Here is a 24,172-nt window from a genome sequence, read left to right on the forward strand (position 1 = left end):
TCGGTGCAAGGAGCTCCTGGCCCTCAGAGACCGTATACGGGCTTTGGAGGCCAGGGTGGCTGAACTGGAGGAGCTGAGGGAGGCAGAGAGGTATGTTGATGAGGCTTTCCAGGACACTGTAGAATTGTCCCACCTCCGGTCAGACAGCCCCTGCACTGTTAAGGAGGATGAAAGGCTCAGGGAAGGAGAGCAGTCAATGGGAGCAGAGGGAAACCTTCCCATAGTTGGGACCCTCCTTCCAGATGATGTTGGGGGATCCTCTCACACTGAGGTTACCTCTCCGGGGGAGGGAACACCAGTCATTAGGAAAAGGCAGGTGTTAGTAATGGGAGATTCGATCATTAGAAATGTAGATAGCTGGGTTTGCGATGACTGGGAGAACCGTATGGTGACTTGTCTGCCTGGTGAGAAGGTTGCGGATGTCTAGAGGCATCTAGATAGACTTATGTGTAGTTCTGGGGAGGAGCTGGTGGTCATGGTACATGTAGGTATCAATGACATAGGGAAGGGTAGCAGAGATGTCCTGGAGGCCAAATTTAGGCTGCTAGGAAAGAGATGGAAATCCAGGACCTTTAACAGGTGTGTTGTGAGCAAGACACGAGAAGTCATTCTTCCGCTCTACTCTGCACTGGTTAGGCCTCAGTTGGAGTACTGTGTCCAGTTCTGGGCACCGCATTTCAAGAAAGATGTGGAGAAATTGGAGAGGGTCCAGAGAAGAGCAACAAGAATGATTAAAGGTCTAGAGAACATGACCTATGAAGGAAGGCTGAAAGAATTGGGTTTGTTTAGTTTAGAAAAGAGAAGATTGAGGGGGGGACATGATAGCAGTTTTCAGGTATCTAAAAGGGTGTCATAAGGAGGAGGGAGAAAACTTGTTCATCTTGGCACCTTAGGATAGAACAAGAAGCAATGGGCTTAAACTACAGCAAGGGAGGTTTAGGTTGGACATTAGGAAAAAGTTCCTAACTGTCAGGGTGGTCAAACACTGGAATGGATTGCCCAGGGAGGTTGTGGAATCTCCATCTCTGGAGATATTTAAGAGTAGGTTAGATAAATGTCTATCAGGGATGGTCTAGACAGTATTTGGTCCTGCCATGAGGGCAGGGGACTGGACTCAATAACCTCTTGAGGTCCCTTCCAGTCCTAGTATTCTATGATTCTATGACCTCTATGGAGGCATTCTCAGAAATGCTTCCAGTTCCACACGCAGGGCCAGGTAGGCAGGCAGAGCTTCAGAGTCTCAATGCGTGGATGAGATGATGGTGTAGGGAGGAGGGGTTTAGCTTTATAAGGAACTAGGGAAACTTTTGGGATAGGGGGAGCCTATACAGGAAGGATGGGCTCCACATAAATCAAAGTGGATCCAAACTGCTGGCACTTAACATTAAAAAGGTCGCAGAGCAGTTTTTAAACTAAGAGATGGGGGAAAGCCGACTGATGCACAGGCGCTCATGGCTAGAACAGAGATGTCTCTTAGAGGAGAGTCCATTGATAGAGATTCTCTAGGTTTTCGTCAGGAGGAGAGGATGGAAGAGGATGAAGTATGGGCCAGATCAGATGAAAAACATTCACATGAAAAATAATCTGACATATGAGAAAAGGGCAGACAAATAAACAGTGACACGTTTTTAAAGTGCTTGTACACAAATGCTAGAAGTCTAAAAAATAAGATGGGTGAACTAAAGTGCCTCGTGTTAAAGGAGGATACTGATATAATAGGCATCACAGAAACCTGGTGGAGTGAGGACAATCAATGGGACACAATCATTCCGGGGTACAAAATATATCGGAAGGACAGAACAAGTCATCTGGGTGGGGGAGTGGCACTATATGTGAAAGAAAATTTAGAATCAAATGAAGTAAAAATCTTAAATGAATCAACATTTTCCATATACAGTAGACTTCCGATAATCCGGCACCCTTGGGACCCAGGTGGTGCCGGATTATCAGAAATGCCGGACTATCAGGAGGTACTCTGGCAGGGGCAGGTCTCATCGGAGGGGAAGCGGGGGAGGGGGAGGGGGTGTGCCAAACCCTCCCTCCTGCTTCAGGAAGGCAGAGCCTGCGAGCGGTGGAAGAGGAGAGGCGGTGACAGGCAGGCAGCCGCATTCAGGACGTTCTGGTCAGTTACAGTCACTCCGGCTGGATCCACAGCCGACATGCAGTTAATGTAATTTTCCTCTCTACTGCCGGGAGGAGGGGGGGCAGAGGAAGGTAGGGGTTGGTGGGAGAGCGGGAGGGGGAGGAGGAGGGGGCAAGGGTGTGCCAAAGCAGCCGCATTCAGGACGTTCTGGTCAGTTACAGTCACTCCGGCTGGATCCACAGCCGACACTCAGTTAATGTAACTTTCCTCTCTACTGCCGGGAGGGGGGGGCAGGGGAAGGTAGGGGTCAGTGGGAGAGTGGGAGGGGGAGGAGGAGGGGGGCGAGGGTGTGCCAAAGCAGCCGCATTCAGGACGTTCTGGTCAGTTACAGTCACTCTGGCTGGATCCACAGCTGACACGCAGTTAATGTAATTTTCCTCTCTACTGCTGGGAGGGGGGGGCAGGGGAAAGTAGGGGTCGGTGGGAGAGGGGGAGGGGGAGGAGGAGGGGGCGAGGGTGTGCCAAAGTAGCCACATTCAGGGCGTTCTGGTCAGTTACAGTCACTCTGGCTGGATCCACAGCCGACACGCAGTTAATGTAACTTTCCTCTCTACTGCCGGGGGGGGGGGGGCAGGGGAAGGTAGCGGTCGGTGGGAGAGGGGGAGGGGGAGGAGGAGGGGGCGAGGGTGTGCCAAAGCAGCCGCATTCAGGATGTTCTGGTTAGTTACAGTCACTCCAGCTGGATCCACAGCCGACACGCAGTTAATGTGACTTTCCTCTCTACTGCCGGGAGGAGGGGGGGCAGGGGAAGGTAGGGGTCGGTGGGGTGGGGGTGTGCGGATATATACACTGCTGATATATATATACAGTCTGTTAATTATTCACTTAAACACTAAAAAATGCAAATTTTAACAAACCCCTGAAACTTAAATCTGTAACTTTATTTTGCCATGCTGCACAATTACTCATCATCCGATGAAACCAGTGCTGCTTCATCCCTGTTATCATCCCCCTCTTCAATATCCTCCTCTGCTTCTATGGGAGTGTCAACAACAGTAGGCTCTGGTGGTGGTGGTGGTGAAGAAAAAGGCTGAACTGTCTTCTTTGCCCTTGCAAACATATCCCTGAGATCAGCTTGCTTAGAGGACTGTGACTTCTGAAGTTATTCAGAATAATATGAAGGTTCATCACTTCAGCTGCATTATATTGGCTGCAAGACTCTGCAAATTCTACAAATTTGGAAATAAATTTAGTTGCCTCTCGCCAGGTATATTTTGCTCTCTCCATCACTTCCTCTTCTTCTTCTTCTTGAGGTTTTTGTGGATTCAAAACACTTTCAATGATCGTAGCATCACTCAAACTTTCTACAGCTGGTTCATCTTTGTCCATGGCAAGCCATTGTTCAATGTCATTTTCTGAGAGCTTTGCAACAGCATTCTTCTCAGAGACATTTTCAATTATTTCTTGTATGTTACTAATGTGCTTAGGCCTAACATTAAATCCACAAAATTCCTCTTCATCAGAAGAATCATCACAAAACATGATGCTAGGCCAAAGTTTCCTCCAACATTTTCGTACAGTAACCTTCTTTACGTCTTTCCAAGCCAATGCAGCCGCATACACAGCGTCCTTAAGGTTGAAATCAGATTGAAATTCAGAAACACTGCAGTCTGAGTTTACCAACTTTTGGACAAAAGTCCCCCTGTAGAAACACTTAAAGTTCTGTATCACACCTTGATCCATTGGTTGGATCAAAGACGTCACGTTTGGTGGCAAACATGTAGCGAAGATATTTCCACTTACAAGCTCTGAAGCGGGTGGATGTGCTCGACAGTTATCGAGCAAAAGAACAGCTTTACTATCCTCCGGTAGACCCTCCTTTCTAAAATTCTCCTTAACTGCGAGCGCAAAATGATTAAAAAACCAGTCCTTAAAGATTTCTGACATCATCCAAGCATTCCCCTGTGCCTCATAAATCACTGGCAAACTCGTAAGAGTTTTAAATGCCCTTGGTTTTTTGTACTTCCCTATGACAAGAAGCTTAAGTTTATGCGTGCCAGATGCATTTGCGCATACCAGAACTGTAATGCGGTCTTTGTTCATTTTGAAGCCATGAGCAGCCTTTTCACCACCGCCAACTAGAGTAGAGTTTGGCAAACAACGCCATAAGAGCCCAGCTTCATCAGCATTGTACATTTGACAAGGTGACAACCTGTGTTCCTCCACCAACTGCTCAAAAATATCACTATACTCCTCAGCGGCTACATGATTGGCAGACTTTTGCTCACCACTGATATCTAATTTACGGATCCCATGCCGATCCTTAAAATTACACAACCAACCTTCTGAAAACACACATGATTCGCTAATGTTCATTTGACTGTGAAACTGTTTTGCTTTTTCTGTGAGCACTGGCCCAGTAATGGGCTTACCTTCAGAACGCTTTGCACTAAACCACTTAAACAAAGCTACATCCAACTGTGCCATCTTAGGCATTTTCAGAGTTTGCTGTAGCTCAGTACGTTTAGTAGGTGCTTCACTTTCAGCAACAAATGCTCGCAATTTATCCTTCTGTTTCTTTGTCATAGATTGTCGAGATCCAACGTTAAATTTACTCATGATAACATTCCGATTTATGCCTCTTTCTAGCATCTTTATAATTTCTAATTTCTGGTTCAGTGTCAGGGTTATATGCTTCCTTTTTAAAGTTTTCTTACCACTACTACTAGCACCTTCATTCACTTTTGACTCCATCACTATGTACACTCTGATGGGCAAAAATATTCAAAAGTCAAAACAGCACTCTCCAGTGGGTCACAATGCTAATGGCAGACTGACTCAATGCCTTCCGGTTCACTGGGTTCAACTGCTGCCTCTGGTTTTTTGCGCAAGCTAACTCACTTGATCTTTTGATCCTGGACTATCGGTCTACTGGTAAAAGCAGCAGGGACAGGGAGGGGAGATGATCTCTTGTGATTTTCAGCAGCAGCCTGTCACCTGCGGATCTACCTGTTCCCACCGCCCCCCCCCCCCCCCCGCAGTAGAGAGGAAAGTTACATTAACTGCGTGTCGGCTGTGGATCCAGCTGGAGTGACTGTAACTGACCAGAACGTCCTGAATGCGGCTGCTTTGGCACACCCTCGCCCCCTCCTCCTCCCCCTCCCCCTCTCCCACCGACCCCTACCTTCCCCTGCCCCCCCTCCTCCCGGCAGTAGAGAGGAAAATTACATTAACTGCGTGTCGGCTGTGGATCCAGCCGGAGTGACTGTAACTGACCAGAACGTCCTGAATGCAGCTGCTTTGGCACACCCTCACCCCCTCCTCCTCCCCCTCCCCCTCTCCCACCGACCCCTACCTTCCCCTGCCCCCCCTCCTCCCGGCAGTAGAGAGGAAAGTTACATTAACTGCGTGTCGGCTGTGGATCCAGCCGCAGTTAATCAATTACTCTAACAACTTGAAGCAGCTGCCGGAGCACTTCCGGGTTGCAGTTGGTGCCGGACCATCAGGCGTACCGGACCACTGGATGCCGGACCACCGGAGTTTTACTGTAATTGCTATGGATAGTAATTCCCTGCTCTAATAAGAATATAACAGTAGGGATCTATGATCGACCACCTGACCAGGATCGTAATAGTGACTATGAAATGCTAAGGGAGATTAGAGAGGCTATCAAAATAAAGAACTCAATAATAGTGGGTACATGTCACCTCAGGACGAGATGCAGAGACAAAATTTCTTGATATCTTAAACGACTGCTTCTTGGAGCAGCTGGTACAGGAACCCACAAGGGGAGAGGCAATTCTCGATTTAGTTCTGAGTGGAGCACAGGATCTGGTCCAAGGGGTAACTATAACAGGACCGCTTGGAAGTAGTGACCATAATATAATAACTTTTAACACTCCTGTGGTGGGAAGAACACCTCAGTAGCCCAACACTGTGGCATTTAATTTCAAAAAGGGGAACTATGAAAACATAAGGAGGTTAGTTAAACAGAAATTAAAAGGTACAGTGACTAAAGTAAAATCCCTGCAAGCTGCATGGACACTTTTCAAAGACACCATAATAGAGGCCCAACTTAAATGTATACCCCAAATTAAAAAGCACAATAAAAGAACTAAAGAAGAGCCACCGTGGTTTAACAACCATGTAAAAGAAGCAGTGAGAGATAAAAAGACATCTTTTAAAAAGTGGAAGTTAAATCCTAGTGAGGAAAATAGAAAGGAGAATAAACACTGCCAATTTAAGTGTAAAAATGTAATAAGAAAAGCCAAAAAGGAGTTTGAAGACCAGCTAGCCAAAAACTCAAAAGTTTCTTCTCAGCTGAAGAAAACAAATAAACCACATAAAAGGAAAGGAAAGGACTATAACAACAGTCACAAATAAATAAAACACTGAAAACATCAACAGTTTAAAGAAATAAGAATCTCCTGAACTATGTCTGCCTCCTCAGGCTTTAAAAAATGTGAGCAGTGCCGCAAGCCTATGCCGGCTTCTGACGGCCACACAAAATGTATTCGCTGCTTGGGGGAAACTCACTCACCCCACAGCTGCACACACTGTGCTTCCCTCACGGCGAGAGCTAGAAAGGATAGAGAGCTCTGCCTGAGGATGATTTTGTTTGAAAAGGCTCTGCAGCCTACAGAGCAGGGGGAACCGCAGCATGAAACCCCCCCCCCCCGCCACCAAAAACTACAAGGCAGAGAGCCTCACCGTCGTGCTCTCCCGCCTTCTTCCTCCCCTAAGACCCAGGGAGAGGGGCAAAGAAGTCCGAGGACCCCTGCTAATAAAGCAGAGGGAAGATCCTCGCGTTCAGCACCGGGACTGGTGCGCGCTGCCTCTGAGCCGTCCCGGGAACGCGCTGACAACCCGGGGCGGAAAGAAAAGCCGGCGCCGCTTCAAACCGCGGCGCCGCTTCAAGCCCCGGCACCGCGGAAAACTCCGGCGCCGCTTAAAGGGATGGCGCCGCTCAAACCCTCAGCACCGCAGCAGAAGAGACCCCATACACAGCCGGCACCAGCTGCAACTGTAAACCAGATCTCTGCACCGGCACTGGCAGCAGATAGCGAGATGCACCCTCATGAGTCTGCTACAGAGCTCTCTAAGACAGCGTCTGACACTCACAGCAGGCAGCAGCATTCATGCCTCCCTCCCACTGACTGCTCACCTGGGAGATCCTTTGCAAGGCATTCCCCTCCCAGATCTATGTCTCCAGTGTCCTTGCAAGACGCTCCCTTACCGGATGATGACCGTCATACGACATATTCTTAGCGATAAACGTCGCCAAGGGGGTCTCACTCCTACTATCATAGGGCTGGACCACAACAAAGCCCATGGCACCCTTATTGGTCTTACCCACCCCCACCTTACCCACCCCAATGGGGGCCCTGGGATCATTGGGATCCATACAGACGCCGGTCCTCAGTCCACTCCACACTATCTCGAAGGGGTCTGCCTCATCCACAGCCCCTACCTCCTGCAACACACACAGAGGAGGAGGAGGAGGAACGAATTTCGGACAATGAATCCGATATTCAATCAATAAACATCACACACCCTGACGACCTAAGTGCCCAACAGGACGATGCAGTTATACCATCAGATACGGTAGCGATCGACAACCTCAAACAGTTTCAAGAACTATTCAAGCGAGTAGCGACAAGCCAGCATGTCTCCCTCCAAGAAGTGCAAAAGAAACATCATCACTTGTTAAAGAACCTGCATCCTACATTGCATAGTAAGATTGCCCTGCCAATTGACGAGGCAATCATGGAAACATCTGAGGATCTGTGGAAGACACCCGCATCCATCCATCTGACTAATAAAAAGATTGACAGAAAATGCTTCGTTCCACCAAAAGACAACGATTTCCTGTTTACACATCCACAACCCAACTCCTTAGTTGTTGAATCGGCACAGCAAAGAGCGAAGTTGCCACAATACAAAAATGGCAATACGGACAAAGACCATAAAAAGCTAGACTTCTTCGGCAAGAAGATATACTCCTCTTCTACCCTACAACTAAGAATATCAAATTATTCTGCCCTCTTAGCGAATCATGATTTTGATAATTATTCGAAGTTGGGAGAACTGATACCACATCTCCCTGAATCCAAAAGATCTATCTTGAAAGCAATAGTCCATGAAGGCCATACAATCGCTCGCACTGCTCTCCAAACAGCAATGGACGTCGCTGACACCGCAGCCAGGACTACAGCTACAGCGGTAGTCATGCGCAGAACTTCCTGGCTACAGTCATCGGGAGTTCCCCGAGAGCTTCAGCCTAAAGTAGAAGACTTACCATTCAATAAGCAAAAATTATTTGCAGCTTCTACAGACGAAATGCTACACAACAGTAAGAATTCGAAAACCACACTTCGTACATTGGGCATGTACACACCGCCTTTCAAACGCAGACGATACACCCCATATAACACGTACAATCGCTACAGATATGGGCAATACAACCGACCACAGAGGCCCTATGAAGACACTAGGCCAAGACAACGACCTCAGAGGAGGCGCCCTAATCAGGGCCGCCCACCAACTGCTCAGTCCTCCAAGCAACAAATTTGAGGATGTGGTCGAGGGTCTGCAATACCTCCCTCACAATCTAGCAACAACACAACATGGCCATCTTTTTACCCACCGTTTATGGCCGTTCCTTCCACAATGGGAATCTATAACATCGGACCGCTGGGTTCTGGACATAATTTGAGTAGGCTACACCATCCCATTTACCACTACCCCACCTACCCTTCCCCCTACCCCATCCCTTTTCAGGGACCCCTCTCACGAGACTCTACTAAAACAAGAGATCGATCGACTCCTTTCAATGGGAGCCATAGAAAGAGTACCAGTAGCGTTTCAGGGGAAAGGATTTTACTCGAACTATTTCTTGATAGAGAAAAAAACGGGGGGCTGGAGGCCCATATTAGACCTCCGCAAACTGAACAGGTTTCTCAGGAAACAACGTTTCAAAATGGTCACACTTACAACAATCATTCCTGCACTAGATCAAGGGGACTGGTTCGCAGCCCTCGACCTGCAAGATGCGTATTTCCATGTAACTATCCATCCTGCCCACAGACGCTATCTACGCTTTACGCTCAGCCCAGATCATTTTCAATACAATGTTCTCCCCTTTGGCCTCTCGTCAGCTCCGAGAGTATTTTCAAAGGTACTAGCAGTTGTCGCTGCGTACCTCAGATGACAAAATGTCATCATATTCCCCTACCTAGACGACTGCCTTTTAAAGGGCTCGACACAGGACGAAACCGCCTCCATGATAAGTACGACCACATCCCTCCTCAATCGTCTAGGCCTTCTAGTCAACGAAAACAAATCAACACTTCACCCAGTTCAAGATATAGAGTTCATTGGGGCACGCCTGGACTCAATCACAGCTCGAGCATACCTACCTCGACAACGTTTCATAACTATACAAGAAATTATAAGCGCGATGTTTACAACTCCTACCACTACAGTACTTACTTGTCTCCGACTAATGGGACACATGGCTTCCACCACCTATGTAGTCCACCACGCTCGTCTGCATTTTCGATGCTTCCAACTCTGGATAGCAATTGTGTACATACCGTCACGACACTCCCTCAACAAGACGGTGACTATTCCACCAAACGTTCTTGCATCCTTACGATGGTGGACAGTACTGAACAACCTCCTAGCTGGCGTTCCATTCCAACAAATCGAACCCACTATACAGATTACCACGGATGCTTCCCTCCTTGGCTGGGGAGCACATATGAACGATCAAGGGGTTCAGGGAAGGTGGTCCCCATCCGAGGCACGACTACACATCAACCTCCTCGAACTCCGGGCAGTAAGGAATGCCTGTGCACACTTTGCCTCCAACATCGCCAATCAGACAGTCCTCATCCTAACGGACAACATCTACACAATGTTCTACATAAACAGGCAGGGTGGAGCCCGCTCCCGCTCCCGCTCCCTCTGCGCGGAAGCTATCCGCCTGTGGAACTCATGCATCCACAACCATGTCACCCTGTTAGCATGCTACCTGCCTGGGGTGAACAACATCAGAGCAGATTCACTCAGCCGCAACTTCACCTCGAATCACGAGTGGGAGTTACACACAGAGGTCGCAAATTCAATCTTCCACTGATGGGGATGGCCATCTATAGACCTCTTTGCGTCTACCCAGAACACCAAGTGCCCCCAGTTCTGCTCACGCGCAGGACTTGGCAAACATTCCCTGGGGGATGCCTTTCTAATCAAATGGACAGCCCCCCTACACTATGCCTTCCCCCCCATACCGCTCATCCCAAGAATCCTTCAGATCTGCAGAGACGGAGCCCTAGTCATCCTGATAGCCCTGTCGTGGCCCCGCCAAACTTGGTACCCGTACCTGCACAGGCTAGTGGATCACCCTCCTTATCTACTACCACACCAAGTAGACCTGATATCTCAGAGCAATGGCACGATACTACACCCACAGCTCCATACCCTACACCTTCAAGCTTGGCTGCTCTCTGGTTCTCGGAGATAGAAAATCACTGTTCCCAGCAAGTGAAGGGCATTCTCCTCCACAGTAGGAGACAGTCCACTCGAAAAACTTACCTGCAAAAATGGACACGATTCTCTCACTGGTGCCAGCGAGCCAAAGTAGAACCCCATGTCGCCCCACTAAATACGATCCTGGACTACATTCTAGACCTTAAAGTATCAGGACTGTCAATCTCTTCTTTAAGAGTCCATCTTTCCACAGTAGCAGTGTTCCATACCTTGATTGACGGCTTCTCCATATTTGCCCATCCTATCACTAAAAGATTCCTTAAAGGGCTCCACAACGTATACCCGCCCTATAAGGCCCCACCCCCCTTATGGGACCTAAATCTTGTTCTCCACCACCTCACCAGACCTCCTTTCGAGCCTCTGGCTACAGTACCACTCCCCTTTCTCTTTATGAAAGTCTGCTTCTTATTAGCTATCACGTCGGTCAGACGGGTGAGTGAACTCGGGGCATTAATGACAGAACCCCCCTACACAGTTTTTACGAAGGACAGAGTCATACTTAGACCTCACCCAACATTCCTGCCAAAGGTCTGTACAGAATTCCATGTCAACGAACCAATCGTACTACCTACCTTTTTCCCAAAACCGCATGCTTCACAGAAGGACGCCACCCTGCATACTCTGGACATTCGGAGGGCTCTCGCCTTCTTCCTGGAAAGAACAAAACCATTTCGTAAATCCGAAAGGCTTTTTATTTCCATCGCTGAGCGTTCCAAAGGAACACCTATCATCACAACGAATCTCAAAATGGATCTCGACATGCATACTCAAGTGTCACACCCTGGGCAATAAACCACTACAGGGCCCACCACGAGCGCATTCCACTCGAGCCACGGCTGCTTCTACAGCCTTTTTGAACAATGTCCCCTTAAGGGATATCTACCGAGCAGCAACGTGGTCTTCAGACCATACCTTTGCCAGACATTACGCTATCCTACCACAACTTAAACAAGACTCAGCAGTTGCTACGGCAGTGCTCTCTACCACCGCTAAACATTGACTCCGGCTCCCTCCAGCCATATATTGAATACTGCTTTGTAGTCACCTAGAGTGGAGCACCCACGGGGACACTACTCGAAGAAGAAAAGGGAGTTACTCACCTCGTGCAGTAACGAGTGTTCTTCGAGATGTGTGTCCCCGTGGGTGCTCCACGAACCTCCCTTCCTCCCCTCTGCGCGGAGTCTAAATTACTCGGGCGGAGACGAGGAACTGAAAGGGAGGGGGTTGAGCTGCGCGCTGCAGAGGGCGGGAAGGGCTCGAGACGCCTTCTGAGCATGCGCGGCTCAACAAGGGGGAAACTGCTTTGCAAAGCTCCGATCTGCGGCTCAGGGCGACCCTTCACCTACTAGAGTGGAGCACCCACGGGGACACACATCTCGAAGAACACTCATTACTGCACGAGGTGAGTAACTCCCTTAAATGCCTGCACTGTACTAAGCTGATGGCTCGAGCCAGGCGCGACTGCGAGATGCGACTTAAAATGCTCTTATTCAGTAAGGCGTTGCAGCCTACTGAAACCGAGCCGCCCAGACCGCCAACGTCCGCAGGAGCACCATCAGGCAAGAAGTCACCACCTCGACACTCATCCTCTTCTCTGAGAAGTTTGGGTGATAAGCCGGGTACCTCAGGATCGTCTGTAGTCCGATATGCTGAAAGGCACAAGACAAGCCACAGCATATCAGAGCCGAGTCTGATCCTTCATAGGGAACTGGCTCTGGCACCAGCCACAGTTGCAAGGCCTGACTCCAGCCTGGCACCGACAAAACAAAAGCCGGCAGCACCGACCACTAAGGCACCGTTGGCACCGGTCTCGGCACCGACACCCGCAGTCACAGCAGCACCGAGCCCAACAGCACCGGGCGTTACGGCACCGTCCTCGGCACCGTCCCCGAGTGGCTCATCTACAGCGAGCTCAGCACTGATCGTCACGACGGCACCGAGTACAATGGCACCGGGCTCACTTGAGTTATCGGCACTGCACACAACTTGCATCGTTGGCACCGGTACAGCATACACCGCAGCCCGGCGGACACCCTTCCCCGGTGCCAGGGAAAGCCAAACACAAATCCAGAAGGATAATAACGCCTTCTCCAAGCTCGAAACCGGCTGTCTTCTCCCCACAACCACAGTCGCCAGCCTCTGTTTTCTCGGTGCCACTACAGCATGAAAGCCGTGCCGCGTTTACTACCCAACAACACAGACGTTCCCCACGGTATTCACCATCACCACAACGATACCACGGGCACTCACATTCCCCGTCGTACGTGACAGGCAGAGCTCAATCTCCTAGATCACCCACATAATCTTCGTGCTCCAGATACCGCTACGGGGCTAGAAGGAGGTGCTCGCCGGACTATTCCCGAAGAGGGGGTATTACCATGACCAATACCATCGACATCGAAACTACCACTACCGGCACCGCTGTTCTTTGAGCCACTCTTCTTCGAGGTCTCCGCAACACTACCGACAGCGGTCACATAGCCGTGTCAGGTTACCAACACCTCCTCAACCCCCTACAAGACCACCTACACCTTCCAGAGATGTTCCTCTGCCAGCACGAGAACCAGACCCAGTAGAACCACCGGCGTCTGAGCATACACAGTCCCAAGTGCAGTCTCCGACTGACCAATCTTCTTCCTCACTGGATGATGCAGTTTTTCCTGGTAACTCTTCTCCCACAGATGACATCTGTCAATTCCATGACCTCTTTAAGAGAGTAGCGGAGTTGCAAGAAGTGCAACTGAGTGAGGTTCAGCAGAAACAACACCGCCTCCTGAAAAATCTTCAACCATCGCAAAAATCCAAAATGGCATTACCATTAGACGACGCAATTCTAGAAATCGTTAATGAGATTTGGCAGACACCGGCTTCCTCTCAGGCCACACATAAGAGAGCGGACAAGAAATATTTTGTTCCCTTGAAAGGGATGGAATTTTTATTCACACACCCACAACCTAATTCTTTGGTTGTTGATGCAGCTCAACAAAGAGCCAAGATGCCGCAATATAGAAACGCCGCTTCCGATAAAGAGGCTAAACGGTTAGACCTCTTCGGAAGGAAGGTTTATTCATCCACCACGTTAACCCTGAGGATGGCAAACTATACCGCCCTCCTCTCTAATCACAACTTTGATAATTATACAAAGTTAGTGACACTTTTGGAGCACTTACCTGAGGATAAGCAGCAGACTTTGAAATCAGTAGTCCAGGAGGGCTACACAGCCTCAAGGGCAGCCTTACAAATTTCCCTGGACATTGCGGACATGGTGGCTCATACCACAGCAACATTGGTGGTAATGCGAAGATCGTCTTGGCTCCAGTTGGCTTCGGTGCCTAAGGAACTGCAGGCCAAAGTAGAGGACTTGCCCTTCAACAGGCAGAGTCTTTTTGCCAAAAGGACTGATCAAGTTCTCCACTCAGGCAAGGATTCGAGTACGACCTTGAGAACTTTAGGCATGTACACGCCACTGTATCGCCGCAAGCATTACACGCCATACTACAAGCAGAGGCCTTTCTCATACTCCGCACCCAGATACGGGCAGTATGACCCACAACAGCGCAGTAAACCACGTCAACAGAAACGCCGCCCTCAGATGGGTAGGACATCCAATCCTCAAAATAACAGGCAGACAGTTTGACGGTCTGGTCGAGGGACTGCAGACCATTCTCCTGACATGTCACCTGGAATCACAGAAGTTATTTCACCATCGTCTAAGACCGTACCAACTCAGGTGGGTTGCCATCACCACCGACTGTTAGGTCAGGGAGCTAATAACATCCAGCTGCACAATACCACTTCTTTCTCTCCCTCCTACCTCCCCCCCATCCCCGTCCCTCTTCAGGGACCCATCTCACAACACCCTCACGACCCGCAGGAGGTTCTGTGTCTTATAAAGATTGGGGCAGTGGAGAGAGTGCCCAAACAATTTCAGGGCAAAGGATTTTATTCTCGATATTTCCTCACCAAGAAAAAATCAGGAGGGTGGAGGCTTATACTGGACCTTCGACAGCTCAATTGGTTTCTGCAGAAGCACAAGTTCAAGATGGTGACATTAGCTTCTATCTTCCTGGCACTGAACACGGGAGATTGGTTCACATCCCTCGATTTACAGGACGCTTATTTCCATGTGACGATACATCCAGCACACAGACGCTTCCTCAGGTTCGTCGTAGGCACACAGCATTTTCAATACAGAGTCCTTCCATTTGGCCTATCGTTGGCACCCAGGGTCTTTTCAAAAACATTATCAGTGGTCGCCACATACCTACACCGCCAGGGTATCATGCTATTTCCATACCTGGATGATTGCCTAATTAAGGCACATACGTACGATCATACACTTCGGGCCACTGAAATCACAAGAAAGTTATTTTCAGCTCTGGGTCTTGTAGTCAATATCCCAAAGTCCTCATTCATACCACAAAGGTCCCTCGAGTTCATTGGGGCACGATTAGATTCTACAACAGCCAGGGCCTATCTTCCTCTGGAAAGATTCCACAAAATACAGAACCTCGTACATACGCTTTCCATCAGTCCCAAGGTGCCGATACTTACCTGTCTGCAACTCATGGGGCACATGGCGGCCGCGACTTACGTGGTGCAACACGCAAGGCTACACCTCAGATGCCTCCAACATTGGGTAGCTTCAATCTATCGCCCAGGCAACCAGGACGTACACAGGCCAGTAACGGTACCCCCTATAGTGCGACAATCCCTGACACAGTGGACTTCTCCTACCAACATGCTCTCGGGTGGTCACTTCCACCGTCCACAACCCACTGTACAGATGACGTCAGATGCGTCTCTTCTAGGTTGGGGAGCCTACTGCGTGGGAGATCACTCACAAGGGCAATGGAATGCACAGGGGGCTCTTCAACATATCAATTTTCTGGAGCTCAGGGCAGAATAAATATTCCTACCAAAATATTCCTACCAAAAATTCATGGCCACATTGTTCAAGTCCTCACCGACAACACTACCACGGTTTATTATATCAACCGCCAGGGCGGAGTCAGGTCCAAGTCCCTCTGCGCAGAAACCACAAGACTATGGAACTGGTGTATACTTCATGGAGTCAACATCATCGGCACATACCTGCCAGGCAAGGACAATACCATTGCCGGCACCCTCAGCAGGCACATTTTCCCCCCAGCACAAGTGGGAACTCAACCCAGGTGTAACCCATTTCCTCTTTCAACGATGGGGGTACCCCAGTATAGACCTATTCGTGACACATCTCAATTCAAAATGCCCGAAATACTGCTCCAGAGCAGGACTGGGCCCAAAATCCCTTGAGGACGCATTTCTCCTAGATTGGAGCCGTCACCTACTCTATGCCTTTTCACCAATTCCACTTCTTCCTAAAGTACTGGAGAAGATAGCCGAAGACAGAGCCACAGTCATACTTATAGCCCCGTTCTGGCCCAGACAGATGTGGCTTCCCCTTCGCCTCCAAATGTCTCTCCGACCTGCATATCACTTGCCAAAATGACCCGACCTTCTGACGCAACGAGGACTGTCCATGATACACCCTCAAATCAATCGACTACACCTCACAGCGTGGCTCCTAGCTGGTTCCACCAAGCAGAAATCACCTGTTCTCAAGAGGTGAAACATGTACTAATGCATAGTAGACGCAATTCCACACGAGCAACTTACCTTTATAAGTGGCGTCAATTTCACTCTTGGTGCGCTGCCAATAGTTTCGATGTGCTGTCCATCCCGATCGTATCCTGGACTATGTACTGCATTTACAGCATTCAGGATGGGGGCTCCTGTCCATCAGAGTGCATTTATCGGCGATCTCTGCATTCAGACAACCCATTGAAGGTTTTTCAGTATTTGCTCATCCCATGACCAAACGGTTTTTAAAAGGCCTAGCAAATATATACCCTCCACGCAGAAACCCCACGGTACTGTGGAATTTGGAGCTGGTCTTAGACACTCTTACATATCCACCGTTCGAACCTCTAGCCACCTGTGATGCCGCTACGCTCACGATGAAAGTAGTCTTCCTCTTAGCTATTACGTCGGCTCGATGGGTGGGTGAGCTGGCTGCTCTCTTGGCCATTCCACCCTACACTCTGTTTACCAACCAGGGAGTAATACTTAGATCCCATCCTAATTTCTTACCTAAAGTGAACTCGGAATTCCATATCAACGAGCCCATGATACTCCCAACATTCTATCCTAAACCACATGCCTCTAGCCATGAAGCCCGATTGCATACCTTAGACATCCGTAGAGCCTTGGCTTTTTGCCTTGAGAGAACGCACCCTTTCCGACAGTCACAGCGTCTGCTACTATGCACAGACGAACGAACCAAGGGCCAATCCTTGACATCGCAGCATATTTCTAAGTTAATTGTAAAATGTATCGCAAGATGCTATTCAATATGTAACAAACCAATACCTACCTTAATGAATGCTCATTCCACTAGAGCGAAGTCCACGTCGATGGCTTTCCTCAAAGGCGTCCCATTGCAAGACATTCGCTGCACGGCAACCTGGTCCTCGGACATAACGTTTGCAAAACATTATGCTATCAATGCTATCGTTCGAGACTCAGCACTGGCCTCAGCAGTAGCAATGAGATCTTAAGTCCGATCCCACCTCCAGAGACCAGGCTACTGCTCTGTACTCACCTAGAGTGGTGCACCCACGGGGAAAATACCCAAAGAAGAAGAGGAAGTTACTCACCTTGTGCAGTAACGATGGTTCTTCGAGGTGTGTGTCCCCATGGGTGCTCCACAACCCGCCCTCCTCCCCTCTTCGGAGTTTCTTCTTTATGTCTTTCAGGAGTGACCCGATTAGAAGGAACTGGCGAGTCTCTGACCTGTGGTACCGGGACGAGCCCAACACCTAGAGTGGAGCACCCATGGGGAGACACGCCTTGAAGAACTGTCGTTACTGCACAAGGTGAGTAACTTCCTCAACTAGGGGCCACCAAATGAAACTAATGGGCAGCAGGTTTAAAACAAATAAAAGGAAATTCTTCTTCACAGTCAATCTGTGGAACTCCTTGCCTGAGGAGGTTGTGAAGGCTAGGACTATAACAGGGTTTAAAAGAGAACTAGATAAATTCATGGAGGTTAAGTCCATTCATGGCTATTAGCCAGAATGGGTAAGGAATGGTGTCCCTAGCCTCTGTTTGTCAGAGGGTGGAGATGGATGGCAGGAGAGAGATCGCTTGATCATTACCTGTTCGATTCACTCCCTCTGGGACAGATGGCACTGGCCACTGTCAGCAGACAGGGTACTGGGCTGGATAGACCTTTGGTCTGACCCAGTATGGCCGTTCTTATGTTCTTATACTCCAGCTAAAATCAGAGCTAGCAATTTTGGGTATGTCTACAATGGAATAAAACCCACGGCTAGCCTGTGCCAGCTGGCTCGGGCTAAGGGGCTATTTAATTGCGCTGTAGGCATTCAGGCTAGATCTAGGGCCCAATAAGGTGGGAAGGTCCCCAAGCTCAAGATGCAACCCAAGAGCAAATGTCTGCAGTGCAGTAAACAGCCTCATGGGTCAACCCTGGGCATCTAATTGCACTTCCTGTAACGAGAGTCAGAAGGTATGGCGAGCAGTGGAGTAGAACTGTAGTTCATTGCTGTTGGCCTAGTAGTAATTATGACCTTGCTCACTCATCCAAAGCATCTTTTCCCTGTAATAATTTAGGAATGTTCCTTGGGTCCCTTAGGGTGACCTATGTGAAATGCTAAGTGAATGGCCTCAGTTCTTAACAGTGCTAATTAAATAACTTTAAGAAGCAATGAATACTCTTAATTCTCTTACTGTACCACTGAAAATACCTGCTGTACCAAATGGTAATTAACCAATTATGTCAAAGTTACATCCTCTCCTCTCCTATACTAGTCCTGAGAGCCATCAGAGCAAAGCAGTAAAACTGTTCTGTGAATGTGTTAGTAGGATCTTATCATTGGGTGCTGAATGGTAGTCTGAATGGAGGCAAATGTCTTGCCTGAGGTACCTGAAGTTGGGTTAATATGTAACACTGTGTATAAGCAAGAATCACTGCTTTACTCTGAATCTCCTTCTCAAATCTCTCGTACATCCTCTCCACCCCCATACTGGGGCCGTTCGATGAACACCACAGCACACTACCAAGATTGTTAGTCTAATCTGTAGCTGACAGTTGCAAGGTCTGTCTGAAAGAAACAAATGCAACCTTTTGGCTTTTCACAGATGCAAAAGCTGATCTGGCTGTAACTGTTGCTGCCTGCCCTTCTAAAGACAGGTGGAGTTCAACCAGATCTGTAGTGTGCACACCTGTCTTCTAAATAGCCAGCAGAACCCCCTTAGAGAGGGAAACTCCTAGATGTAGCAGGCAAATTAATACTAGTTCTGCCAGCAAGAGCACTGTTCCATCTTTTACAGAGAAAATTATTGACACGCAGAACCCTATGTAATAAGATACATGTTTAAACAAATACAGGGGAGCTAACAGAATAGAAAAGTTGAATAAGGATCATCAAGGGTCATGCCAGTGTGCCTTGTCTTTCTCTTCCAGGAGATTGAAACTTCAGAGCCCTGTAGCTGTATCCATTTGACCAATTACAGCATCATTATTGGAACCAACAAGTTCTATGAAATTGAGATGAAGCTGTATACCCTGGAAGGTAGGAGTCAGTTCCTATCATAAATTAAACAGCTCTGTGAATATTCCTTTGTTACTTCACTGACTAATGGGAGCAAAGGGTATGAACTTACAGAAAAGCTGGTGCTGACATGGCCGTTCCTTTCTACTCCTCTACAGAGTTTCTCGATAAGAATGACCACTCCTTAGCCTCTGCTGTGTTTGCTTCTTCCACCAATAGCTTCCCAGTCAGTATCATACAGGTGAACCCTACAGGACAGAGGGAGGAGTACCTGCTTTGTTTCCATGGTAAGTGTATCATACAGCTGCTGGCCTAGCTTGATCATGTGCACAGCATTTGGGGAGCTGTAGTGATGGAAAGGTAGCCATTGGGTATTCATGAACATTATTGCTGGAAATGGCATGCCGCAAAAGCGCTGGAGAGAAGGAAGTTAGACTGTAGATCATATTATGCATTGTGAAATATAAAATACATATACCCTAAAAGGACAAGACACTGATCCCATCTGTTAAAATATATTAAACCAGAAGGAAACTGATCATGTTAAAATCTCTGTGCCTGTTAGTCAGTTCTTTTTGAGTGTCCTCTGCATAGCCCCACTCATGAGATGCTCCGATCAGCACAGCCCGAACCAGTAGCCACTGGCGCAACCATTTTAAGGTGGTCATCGTGGAAGGACTTGCAATCTCATGGACAGCCCTGCAGGTGGCTCTCAACAATGCGGGCACAGCTATGAGTTCCACAGCCACTGCGGTAGTCATGAGACGGGTTTCATGGTTCAACTCCGCAGCCATCCCCACAAGATACAATTGACCATAGAAGACCCCCCGTTCGAGGGGGGAAACTCTTCTCCACTAAGACCAACAAGGTTCTTCATACTATGAAGGATTCCAGAGCCATGCTTCAGTCTTTGGGGATACACACGCCTGCTCCTAGGAGAAGACAATGCAGATATCAACCGTATCCTAGGCTAAGGTATCCACAATACACCTACAAACACCAAAGGCAAGACCACCAACAACAGCATGGTCGTAATAGACCTCAGCGCAGACACATACAAAACAACTCAGCAAATCAGCCACCCCAGCAAAACAAGCAGATTTGAGGCTCCTGTTGAGGGCCTGAAAATGGTCACCATCTCCACATAAGCCATTCAATCATCATTTGCTGCCGTTTTATAACAACTGGCAATCTATAACATCAGATAAATGGGTTCTACAAATGATCCGATTGGGATACACCATCCCCCTTCACCTCCACCCCTCCCACCCAACCACCCACCCTGTCCCTCTTCAGGGACCACTCTCACAATCTTCTGTTGAACCAAAAGGTCAAATACCTCCTCCAGCTAGCTTCCATAGAACCTGTCCCCTCCCAATATAAAGGAAGAGGGTTCTATTCACATTATTTTTTTAACTCAGAAGAAAAATGGGGGTTGGTGCCCAGTTCTAGGTCTCAGAGCCTTTAACAAATACGTAAAGAGACAAAGATTCAAGATGGTGACGCTGTGACAGACTGGGCCGGGTCTGGGCACTGCTGAGTGTGTCAGCTCAGGGCGAATTGCTCAAAACCAGGGCCGCTTACAGCCCTCAACTGGAGACCTCTCTCAAATAGGCCACAAACCAGTCACGCCGAGTGCTTCAGCTGCCAATCCAGCCAGCAGGAAGCCTCACAAGCAAAACCCCTCAGACACCCCAGCTCTCCCTGTGCCACAATCAGCCCCGGGCGTACACACAGGTGAGGGGTTATAGAACTCAATCTCACCTATCCCGAACAGATCCTCCCGGTCCCAAAGAACCAGCCACAGATCCCCAGTCAGTTTACACTTAGGATCTTACCCACAAGAGCACGCTGGGCCAATCCTTTAGAATCTAAAGGTTTATTATTGAGAGTAAGATTGTTAAGGAGAATACATTACATACATCAACCACCAAGTTCTTGATGTAGGCTCTTAGCAGAGATGTTACAAACTGCTATCTTAGAAGTCTCTGGTGTACATCCTATGTCAGGATGGGTCAGCAATCCTTCCCGGCTCTCTGTCCCTAGGAAGGTTGCATCTGGGATCAGTAGCAAGATTGAAGACAAAATGGAGTCAGCCTCATGGCACCTTTATATTCATTCCTGGTGTCTCCCAAGCTGGAGCTGGTCACATGATGGCATATTTCACATGCCAGCAGCCATGAGGTGCTGACTGGTCTGCAGGTTTCCAGACACATTCCTCGGCTGTGTATTGGCCACTTCGAGAGCCATTGTCCATGCAGCAGTGCTAGTTAGCACAGCCATTTACTGAACATTTCTTCTTTACAACAGGCAGTCCAGGCTCATTGCTCTGTCTCAGACAGAGAACATTTACAGTACCAGCACAGAGCCCATATTCATAACTCCACATACAAACACCATACAAGTACCTGAGTAACATACATAGAATCAGTAGAGTATAAGCTTTCCTTTGACACCTCACATGGCCCACTTTGTACCGAATTTGGGGCAAACACCCCCCTGTGGGTGCAGCGGTGATCTGTCTGCTCACTTTAAAATCCAATAGCATGTCAGATGCTTACCAGTATTATCCCGGCACTGGAGCAGGGAGACTGGTTTTCAGCCCTCGACTTGCAGGATGCCTATTTTATGTTACGATTCACCCTGCTCACAGACGCTTTCTCCGTTTCATCCTAGGTTCCAACAACTACCAATATACGGTCCTGTCATTTGGACTCTCCATGGCTCCGAGAGTCTTTTAAAAAATGCTGGTGGTTGTTACCACATACCTAAGAAAACAGGACATTATCATCTTTCCTTACCTGGACAACTGCCTGGTCAAGGCAAAATCCAAGGCAAATTCAGATTGCAGCATGTCCATGGCCATAGCATGCTTCCAGGCCCTGGGCCTACTAATAAACAGAACAAAAGTAGTCCTCACCCCATTGCAGTCGATACAACTTACAGGTGCACAACTAGAAGCAAAAACAGCCATAGCCTCTGCCAATCAACAGATTCCAAAGAACCAAAGACCTAGTCACCAAGCTACAGGTCACACCTCAAGCCACAGCCCGTGACTGCCTACAGCTTGAGGCACATGGCATCATGCAACCCCATGATACCAAATGCATGCCTTTTCGTGCGTTGCCTCCAAGGCTGGCTCAAGACAGTATACAGATCAAACATACGCCCGTTGACCAACACTCTTTCTGTCCCCACAACGGTGAAGGGCGCACTACTTTGGTGGACGAAGGCCACAAATCTATGCACAGGAATTCCTTTCGTAACCCCAGAGCCTTCCATTCTTCTTCGGGTAGTCCCTGTGGGTGCTCCACGTCTGGTGTCGGGCTTGCCCTGGCGCCACGAATCGGAGGCTTCCCAAAGCTGTATTTGGCTGGACCGCGCATGCGCGAGCGCTCGAGGCCGTTCGCGCCTTTCCTCTCCAAGCGCGGTCCAGCCCCAGCCTCAGCTCCTCTCAGCCGCCTCTGGCCACGGACGGAGCTCTCTCCTCTCCTCTCCTCTCCTCTCCTCTCCTCTCCTCTCCTCTCCTCTCCTCTCCTCAGAGTACCTCAGCATCCTGTTAATAGTTAATTTACTCTTCCGTCTTATCTGCCTTCCTTTCTTTATCTCCGTTAAAGTTTAAAAAAAAAAGTAGAAATAGAGACGTTTCAGTAGTTTTTCCCTGTCCCTGTCATTCCTGTGGTTCAGTTGGCGCATTGAAAAAAAAAACACACAAAGAATAAGAGAACAGGATAAGCGAAGTAAGGCAATTCAGGAAATAAATATATCTACGAACTGAAGATAGCACATATACCACGAACTGAGTGGTGTGCGGGCAAGAGCACTCAAGCGGCAAAATGCAGAATTCTCCGGGATTTAAAAAGTGCTTGCTCTGCCATGAGGCTATGCTGGTTTCCGACGGCCATGCCTCCTGTATCAGGTGCCTCGGAGAGGCACGCTTGCCACAAAAGTGCACTCACTGTGCAAGCCTGACCTCAAGAGCCCGTAAGGACCGTGAGAGACGCCTGAAAATGATACTTTTTGACAAGGCACTCGCGCCTCAGGACGCCGGCACCACTAACCCCACTGCTGATGCAGGGAGGAGGCGGGCTCCCTCCCCTAAGAGTACCCCTCCTGTGAGGGAGAAACCTTCACCAGCCAGGTCCCTGCCTGTTGTTCTGCAGAAGCAGATAAGTGCAGGAGACAAGCCAGGCACTTCTGGCTCCTCTACCGGCTCTGCACCGGTCTCGGGCTCGAAGAAGCCGACCAGCACCGCACTGCGCTCCCGACCGGCCACGGCACCGGAGCGCCGTTTGAAGGGCTCTGCCCTGCCGGCACCGGCAGTTGTACTGCCGTCCTCCTCACCACGCTCAGCTGCAGCTCCCCCCTCCCACTTCAGGAGCTGTCCTCAGCCTCGGCACTGGCAGATCTGCAGCCTGAATCAGCAGCTCCCCTTGCTCCGCAGGTCGCTGTCCCTTCAGCACCGTCCTCTGTGCGTTCAGAGCTGCCTCCTCCTGCACTGAGGAAAGCAACCTCAAAATACTGCAGGCATGCATCTTCTCCTCTGCCTTCTCCTACAGCTTCACCCGGACCATCTCTGCAGCACCGGTCTCCTGCACCTCACTCCACCAGGGATCAAAACACTCGAGCCCACAGGAGTCTGTCACCCTATTATTACCATCACAGAGAACCTGTTCCCTACCTAAGGGATTCTTGTTCGCGCTCTCCTTCGTGATGTTCTCGCTCTCCTGTGCACTCACCATGCCGTGCATATTACGTCAGGCATGCTAGTGTCAGCTCTTCATGACGCTCATCCCCACGGTATTTGGACCGTCACTATATGCATTATGACAGACCCTATTACTATGTCTCAACTCGTCACAGCCACTCCCGCTCCCATCGGAGGTCTCCGTGCTCCTGTCGCTCGGTTAGTCCGTCTTCTCAT

The 24,172-nt window shown here is 49.0% G+C and overlaps 1 protein-coding gene across 1 annotated transcript in view; it reads left to right on the forward strand.

Annotated features, from left to right (window-relative positions):
* The window catches only part of LOC102451575 (citron rho-interacting kinase-like), a 353,172-nt gene that overhangs the window by 304,135 nt on the left and 24,865 nt on the right, over positions 1-24,172 (forward strand). Inside the window, 2 exon segments of the mRNA XM_075897800.2 lie at positions 19,161-19,269; positions 19,407-19,535. Coding sequence (XP_075753915.2) covers positions 19,161-19,269; positions 19,407-19,535 — 238 coding nt within the window.

Source organism: Pelodiscus sinensis, chromosome W (assembly GCF_052426305.1).
Source record: "Pelodiscus sinensis isolate ZL-2025 chromosome W, ASM5242630v1, whole genome shotgun sequence".
In the NCBI taxonomy this organism is placed as follows: Eukaryota; Metazoa; Chordata; order Testudines; family Trionychidae; genus Pelodiscus; species Pelodiscus sinensis.